Source organism: Ceratosolen solmsi, unplaced genomic scaffold (genome assembly GCF_000503995.2).
Source record: "Ceratosolen solmsi marchali unplaced genomic scaffold, CerSol_1.0 scaffold3, whole genome shotgun sequence".
In the NCBI taxonomy this organism is placed as follows: domain Eukaryota; kingdom Metazoa; phylum Arthropoda; class Insecta; order Hymenoptera; family Agaonidae; genus Ceratosolen; species Ceratosolen solmsi.
Genome location: NW_011948428.1, coordinates 3,213,846 through 3,223,433, shown reverse-complemented (window position 1 = coordinate 3,223,433; position 9,588 = coordinate 3,213,846). Strand labels below are relative to the sequence as shown.

Genomic DNA, 9,588 nt, shown 5'->3' with positions numbered 1-9,588 from the left:
ATATTTGTGCATTTAACAACAACAGCAGCAGCAACAACAACAACAACAACAACAACAATAAAAAAAAAAATAAATAAAAAAATTATTTCAACAGATATTTCAAAATTTATAATTAGATGCATAAAAAGTTTTAAACATTATATTATCCATTGCTTGAACATATAACTTCTATTTCTGGACTATTTATTACAGTATTTATTATAAAAATAATATCACTTGCTAAAGATCGACAATATAAATATCGTATAAATTTATTAAAGTACATTACAATGGACGTTATTACTTATAAAAGTTAATTTCCCATTTGTTATAAAAAATTATACTAAATTCGATGAAAAAATAACATGAATTAATGCGTGAATTAACTTGAAACTTTAATATTCGAATGAGTCGTGAAAGTAATAATAAAGCAGCTGATGGTTAATAAATGTATATTGAAGTAAACATTTAATGCGAGTAAAAATGCGGTGAAAGTGTGAAAGAGTGCAAATAAACCAGAAAATATGTCTCAAAGATGTAAAAAAATGCAATATTCAATTAACGAATGTAGATAATCGTTGTGCTTTATTGAATTATCATCACCGGATACGAATCATTTTATTGCAAATAAGATTGTAATTATAATTTAACTATAAATGTCAATGAGGTAAGTCATTATTTTATAATAAAATAAGTCGTTAAAAATAAAGAATATGACTGAATGTAAATGAATGATTATGTAAAAACATTTAAGAATTCGATAGGAATGATAATAAGTGCAATTTATTTTGCTTTCTTAGACAATATGTTTCAAAGCCAAAAGATTCATATTGCAATTGAAAAAATTACTTACGAATAAACAAAATTAAACAAAAAATATCGTGTAAAATTGACAAGTAATTGAATTGATCGAGGACTCGGATTGAAATAATCGATAATCGGTCGACAAATAAAATGAACAATAATTTGCCATAATATGGAAGAGTGATTATTAAACATAATAAATAGATTTTGTAAAAAATTTCTTGGAGAAAAAGAAATTTAATATCGATGTAAGGGATAACACATGAAATGGTATGAGTTAATAAAATGTTTATCATAAAAGAAAGAATGTGAAAGAGCTTTTGAAATTATTGAAATCCTGACTATAGATGAGAAAGCATTTATTAAACTTCAGATAAAGCAGTTGGTAATGTATTTTTAATTAACTTATGAACATATACAAATATAATTATTTAAGAGTATTTACGCTAGTAATTTATCGCAAGTCATTTTTCACGTGACATATATACGTTTACGTATACGTAAATAATTACGAGTAGTCTACCGAGAAAAGTGCGTGACTTGCACCGACTGACAATCAAAAATTTTACGTATTTCAATGGCGATTAATATTTAGTAATATTTATTTAGTAATATTAGTAATATTAATATTTATCATCGTTATAATGCCATGAACTATAATAAATGAAAACATGTAACGGTTTATGAAAATTCAGATTAAAGTACGTGAAAATACTTTTAAAGCTCGTTCGATGTGGGTGTCGAGTCCCGCTACTTTCACCCATCTCATATTAATGTTTAGTAAGGAATTATAACGAGACCAAATGACAAGACAAAGGACAAGAACAATCGACATAATAGATTTAAAATAAGACGTAGATAAATTACTTCTCGGACAATAAATTTCATCGTAAATTTATTTTTTTCATAAAAAGTAAATTGCGTCTCACGCGAAATGTAATAAAGAGTAACCAACTTGAAAGCGCCTCGGGCAAGAAGACAACGAGAGTAGGTGCAATTTACGGATTGGAAAGAGGCAATAAAGTGCAAACAATGTCTGCAGGTGGAACGATTGTCACCGCAGCTGTCGGTCGATCGACTATCCGTCACCTTCGCCCTCGGCAAGCGCCACGGCAACCAGGAGTCGGCTCAGGCTGGGGCCCCGACTCCGACTCCGACCACGACGATGAGCGGCTTCGACTTCAATCATCATAATCCACGGGCACGAGCCTTCACCCTGGATGGGGCCGCCCCCAAGTCCACGGATGTCCAGCGAGTCTCCGCGATCCCTGGTTAGTTCAATCTTCGGTATCCCCTATCCGACCTTAACAGCTGCCGCCTCGCCTATCATCGCGACTCATTGACTATCGAAGGATAAAGAGTCTCGCGATTAACCAGCGATGGCCGAATACCTGTTTTTAGCTTTACGGAATCACTGCTCCATTTATATCCCCGCGGCTTCTTTATGGATTAAGAAAAGGATTTATACTTTGTTCTTTATACGTATTATAAAGTTGAGCTCACTGGCTCACGCCAGAGCGCACGCTCTTACCAACTGAAATTTCGATGAAACGAGTTTTATTCCGGTGATATAACGTACTTTTCTAGCGAAATTCAAAATACCACCTTTTTATATTCTACACGTCAGATAGATGCTCGTATTCGCAAAATATTCGTTTTATGCACCTACCAGGCTTTTTACGAGCGCTTCCAACTTCAAATGGAGCTAGTTTATACTTTATCCGTTGGTATGAGCATGTTTGTTGTTCTTTTTTTTTCTTTTTTTTTTTTTCCTGATCGCGTCTCGTAAAAGCTCATTTATAGGAGCTAGGAGCTGTAAAATTTTAAGCATAATTGCACACAATGTTAAACGATGGATAATTGCAAGTATCGTATAGGCTGGTCGAGAATAATCGAGAATGGGCTAATTTTATTTAGAGCATTTAAAGACAATGGATTTTCAAATTTTACTTACAAACGTTTCCATTTGTAAACTAATATTTGGGAAATATTAAGAAATTTGTACGACAGCTTCTCGTCGATAAAAATGATTTTTTTCTCACGACAATTTTTCTCAATACAATGAAAATTATGTACCACGCATAAAGTACAGATGTATCCGTAACGAAGCACAAAGATCCAAATGAAGTATAAAATCGAAATATCATAATTTAATGGAGATATTGATAATTAATAATTATGCTGGATTATAACAGAAGAAGCTCTATTATGCGAATATTTAGAAGATAAGCGTGCTAACCCAAGTCCAATTACAAATGCATTTCTCAAATACAACACTATAATTATGATAAATAATATATTTGAAAAACAATTAATCATATTATCGAATAGATCCAATATACAGTCGTAATAAATAATAGTAAAAAATTTGTCAAAATTATGGATTAGAAATGGATTAAAAAGGTTCGATACTCGCTTAAGGTATTTATTAGTTACAACAGCAATTATTATTAAAATTCAATGAATTTCGTATGTTCGATAGAAACATGTTGTGTAGTTCCACATATTTCAGCATTCTCTCAAATTTCATAGTCGCAATATGAAATATTCAACAATATGTTTAAACACGTAGGTTCTACGTAATCTTCGACAAAATCTTATCTGCTCCAGTATACTGAATTTATAATATTTAAAGCGGCATTTACCAAATTGAGTTACAAGTATAATAAAAGAAGATACGTTGTTATACTCATGTTAATTTGCATTTTATATGTTTACGCTTTCATTTTAATCGAACAAGTTACCGGAAATAATTAATAATTTCATTTCATCAACTACATATATCAGAAATGAGCAATATTTAAAATACAATAACAAGCGAACATCGAGCTAAGTAATAATTTATAAGCAATAATTTAACAATTTATATATTATATAAATATTTATTTATAACAGAAAGTAATTATTTACTTTACAAGATTAATATACTTTCTAAAATTTTGTACATGAAAATTGCTAATTGCTAATATTATTATATGACCTAATTTATACTTAATGCTTAGCGTGCCTATTGTTGGTACAATTAATTCTTTTTTTCGAAAATCATAGAGTCATAATTAAGATTCTTTTTTTATCCTTAAACACACACGCACATTATTACAGAATTATGTTAAGTAGTCGTAATAGTTAGATGATAGTACTATCCGATGCCGTAACTATATACTAACAAGAGTATCACATATGGCGGTCCAGATTTTAAATAGAAATTATGCTTCGATAATATTTTGAATAATGAATAATAGTCGTAAAATATTAAATGATAAAGGAGATCGTAATTGTCGTTAATAAAAACTTATTATTTGCATAGAAATTAATACAAACTTTTAGTTATACAAAGATTTTAAAATTAATAATTAATTCATGAATTTTCTGTTTATATTCTTATAATAGTGTTTTTTTTTTTTTTTTTTTAATATTTTATTTCTTATTAATTTTTCTGAAGTCTATAATATAGTTTGTAGAAAATACAAAGAATAATTTAAATGTAAAAGTAATTCAAGAAAAACTAATAACTACAAAACAAAATACATTGATAATGTTATGTAACGGACGGGCAGCAGATTTAACATTAAAGTAAATCAATGAATAAAATTCATAGCATTTGATTTCTTGATATTATCATTTCTATATGTGCATTAGATTACAAATTGAAAAAAAAAAAAAAAAAAAAAAAAACCCAAATAGGATGAATAAATTTTAAAAAATAGATAAAAGTAGAAATAATTCAATACACCACCATATGTAAATATTACGTAAAGAAATTTTATTATTGATGTAACAATGTAATTTGCTGTTCATAAGTTACTTGATATAATTAAAACTTAGGAAATTTAAAAAAAAATATGAAAAAAATTACTTTTAAATAATAAAAAAATAGAAAACTATCAGTTAAAATCTAAATAATTAAATTTAAATTGATATATTTACAAATTGATACGACATGATGAATAAATAAGAATTTATTGCATTGTATAATTAATTTTTTACAACTTTATTTATATATATCTATATATAATATTTCATCAAACTTTGAATTCCCAAAAATATTTAGCAATTAAATTAACTTAATATTTTTAAAAAATGAAATACAATAAGAAAATCTTTTCTTCTTTTTTCTTCTAAAATATTTAACTTTATCTTCATGATTAAACAAGTTATGAAATTCTATTTCTATAATTATGTGAAATGAGTTTTTTAGTTATGATGATTAAAATACGACATTAATGTGCATCAAATAGTAATATGTAATATTCAAGGTGAAGAAATGAAAAAGCGCTTTGTTCACATGTAAGTTGTGCATCTAAAAGAACTCTATCACCGACATAATTCAATATTGGTTAATCTTGTTGTTGTTTTTTTTTTTAAATGTAAAATTACATTAACCTTATAATCTATTACCCTCGTGAAACAATACCATTAGTTAGGAATACTCAATTTATAAAGAGAAATATTGAGTTAATAATAAAATGACAACTTTCGTCAGATCTACATCCGTATAGGCATAACGTAACGAACGACAGCAGCTAAATTAGTGCGTTTGCTACGGTATTTTGGATATAATTAAAGGATAAATTGCTGATTCAAAATCCATTTTGATAACAATATTATATTCGTCAACGCAACTTAACCTTTTACATTGAGAAATCCTCTCCGAGCCCGAGCTTCAAACAAGTTTCCATCCTCCACTATACACCTTATATTCATCAACATGTATTTACACGAGTACTGGGAACTCACCTTTGCCCTTCGAGTACTCGGATATTCCTTACATTTACACACACAGCAGTTGCCACAGCAATGTAGGTACTCTCTATCCGTCCGCTTCTTCATCCACCTCTCTTATTATCTCGTGTGCATCGTCGACATTTCGCTTTATATGCATATATGCACAAACAATACCCGCCCCAGCTCAACAAAATGTTTCATCTATAGAATTTGTTATTTATTTATTTATTTATTTATTTTTAATTTTTAAAGGCGATTAAACTAATTACAAATGAAATTACAAATAATTTGTAAAAAAAAAAAAAAAAAAAAAAAAAAAAAAAAAAAGCGCACGCTTTTTATAAACGATTATTCATTGATTTCGTACAAATTGTTCGTTTAACAATTGTGTAAGAAATATTGTATTTCTCTGTATGCAATAATTCAATAATTGGCTCGCATTGTCTCATATATTATCAAAATTATATCGAGTATAAAATAAATAAAACGTAAATAATATTGAGATTTGTAAGCTTACTCGATAAATTAGTGTCGAACAATTATACACAAGCGTTAAAAGCACATCATAATTTCTTGGAAAATCATTTAAGCGAAGAGGAAAGACGAACAAATGCCGGCTATCCTAGAATACAATACATAGTCACGTAATTCCTTTGTTCGGTAATTCATTTTACATTGATTGGATCGGTTTCGAAGTTTGGAAATAACTAAACGAAATGTCGTTCGTAGTTTCAGTATATTGTACGTTAATTCATAAAAAGAAAATACAAACAAAAAAATAAATAAATAAAAAAAATACTGTCGATTGATTGTATAAAATAAAAAAAAAAAAAAAAAAAAGAAAGAAAGAAAAAAGTTGCTAAAACTTGGCGTACTTAGGTTAAAGTTAAATAAATGACCATCTACGCGAATAAAAGTATTGTGTTCATCAGCAGAAATTAAGAATTCTTATCGATTATATAAATATTATTATGTTTAAGCCCTAAACACGAAGTTTGAAATATTTTCATATTCGAATGAGCTTTAATCACAATTTGAAGAATAGAATGCGTTATGCTATGTTAAGAAGTCGTGAGGATAAAATGATATATTACTTGAGTATGGGCGCAAATATAAATAAATTTAATAATTTTGAACAGAGTCCTTTGTGCGTAGCAGTAAATCAAGATAATTTTGAAATGATAACATTTTTGCTTGATAATCATGCTGATCCAAATTATGTAAATAGTCTAGATAAGTCTGTACTTCATTTGGCATTGAGAAACTTATATGTCGCTAAAATACGTTATAAACATTATGAAGGTTCGATCAATAAAGCAAATACAGTAAAGTTTCTTTTAAAAAAAGCATCTTAAGTTTAATGTAATAAATGCAAGTGGTGAGAATCTATTTATTACACATGGCAGCAAAATGCGGCAATAAGGAGATAATGTAATTATTAATTTAAAAGAAAATAAATGTCAATCAAATTACACATAATGGTAAAACGGTGCTGCATTATATTATAGAAAATTCATTAAAATCAGCCATTAATATTTCAATGATTAGCTTACTCTTAAAGGCTGGTGCTAAAATTGATCTTATGGATGATTATGGTGATACAGCTCTGTATTACGCAGTTTCCATAGATAAATATAAATTGGCTGAATATCTTCTTTTAAAGGGAGCTGATGCGAATTCTCTAAATTGTGACGATTGTACGCCAATGTTTAATGCTGTGAAAAGATGTAACATAACAATGATTGAACTGCTATTAAAGTACAATGGCAATATTAATTTTACAAATCATCGTAAAAATAACGCTTTATGCATTGCTATGACATATCCTCCTAAAGGTAATTAATTTCAAGTAATTTACTAATATTTCATAATACATTCTTAATAGTAGAATTAGAGAGAGAGAAAGAGAGAGAGAGAGAGAGAGAAAATGTTTCTGATAATGCAAATATATTTTTTAATATTAAAATTTTTCATTCTTTATTATTTTTAATAAGAATAATCAAGTATGTTATGATTATTGATCACTATATGTTGCTTATGTAGGTCGTTTAAGATTTCATATAATCAAATTATTAGTTGAAAAGGGAGTCAATGTTAATCAACAAAACATTATTAAGTTTACTGCCTTAAGTTGTGCTGTGAATAACGGTGATGAGAGCGTTGCTAAATATCTTATTAATTATGGTAGCCATTTTGATATAAAGAATATATACGGTGAAAATTTAATGTATGCCGTTATCAACAATAAATGCAAAAAGATAATATTGAAAGTAATGTTATCAAAAGGAGCCAATATTAATAAGACAATGGGCATATATAATAGACATTTGATCGATTGTGCTGTAGACATTGGTGATATTGATATTCTTCGACTGCTATTAGTTTATAATGTAAAAAAATAGGAAATTCTGCAGAATATATGCATAATGCGATTTATAAAGCATTAGAGAAGAGCAACAGTGACATAATAATGTCTTTTGTAGAGTATGGGTTAGATATTAATGCAGCTGATATTTATGGGAATTCATTCCTGCATATTGCTGCGTGTAAAAATAATTTGTTGGGTGAAAATTTGCTGAATATAATAACGATCGTACAAAATTTTTTGGATTGAGGAGCTGATGTGAATAAGGAAAACGCCGTTAATGCTGTTAAATCGTCTAAATTTTACTCCCACAACCATACATTTTCTTATTGTAAGGCATATAGCCCAATTGCTTTGCAGAAAAGCTTATATAAGTAAAAAAAATTTAGATATAATATCGAAACATAAGTTAGACAAGTATCTGTCAGAGTGCTCGAATGAATTGTTATTAATGGAAACAAAAACAAAATTTACAATGATATTACTTACTATGACTTAGTCGATAAACGTAATAATATTGTTAAATATGCGAGAAATCGGCATATCGTCGCTACCGTGAGATTAAAAAATCTCTTTCTTGAATATCCCAAATATCATGATCAAAGACATAAGAACATTGAGGACGGATTGTAAAAACTGAAATTGTTGAATAGAAATGTATATTTAATTGCTGCAATCATACCCTACAAATTACCGTGGCAAATAGTTTATATGATTTGCGAACATTTGCGTGCCATAGATTTACGAAGATTACAATTTATGTAAAAGTAAAATAAAATAAGCAGTGTTTAATGTTTATCATGACATTAAGAAAAAGAGAGAAATTTTTGTTTACCGTTATAATAAACTACCAAACATTTAGCATTAACAAATCTTATTGTCTATTTCATTTACAAATTATCCACTAGGCATTTGTCGTTAAATTATTAACATTATTAGCCCATAATCCTATTAAGCAAAGTGTAAGAAATTCTTTTACATTTTCTCAATGTTGAAATTCACCAAAGATGTAGTATTAAATCAATATACTATGTAATCAATCTCAATATTAATCTCGCTTAATAGTTAATAGAATATTATTCTCGACCATTTCAAGATGCTCTTTACACAATTGTGCAATTACATATTTGAATGGCACACGTAATAAATGTATTTTAATCTTTATACAATGATTTTCATTATGTAAATGCTTATCCACAGGCGATAGTTTAATAAATTAAGGAAGAATCTATCGACCCCTAATATTCCCCGGATAAATTAACAATCGCAAGCGCTAAAGCTCGCGTAAGCGTTAAGCCAACGATAACTAACGAGTCTCAGGCATTAAAATTAAAAATTGTTTTAACGATAAAAAGGCAGCGAGGACGCTGGCGAAGAGGACGATTATTCGGCTTCGGCGTGCGCCATAATCCAGAGGCGAAATTCATCGCGACGGCACAGCCGTCGAAAGCGCCGTCCCTCCTCGCCCTTCAGCCCGGACGTCGAAGACCCTCACCGGCGGCGCTCGTCCGCCTACACCTCCAGTTCCGGCGAGTGAGTATCATGGAACGGATGCCGGAATATCGTACCGATTTCTCGAATTTAAATTTTCATTTCGGAGCAAATGTCGATTCATCGACGGCACACGCCCACTCATCGTCCCACGCAATTTGAAATTACGGGAAAAAGCAGAGTTCGCCGGTTATTATTTGCCGCCGCTTACCCCCCCCCCCCTT

At 29.3% G+C, this 9,588-nt stretch overlaps 1 protein-coding gene across 1 annotated transcript in view; it reads left to right on the top strand.

Annotated features, from left to right (window-relative positions):
- The first annotated feature begins 1,948 nt into the window (after positions 1-1,948).
- The window catches only part of LOC105363701 (transmembrane channel-like protein 3), a 19,624-nt gene continuing 11,984 nt past the window's right edge, over positions 1,949-9,588 (top strand). The window contains exons 1-2 of the mRNA XM_011501451.1: positions 1,949-2,054; positions 9,229-9,406. Of these exons, the coding sequence (XP_011499753.1) occupies positions 1,949-2,054; positions 9,229-9,406 (284 nt within the window). The remainder of the gene's footprint in view (positions 2,055-9,228; positions 9,407-9,588) is intronic.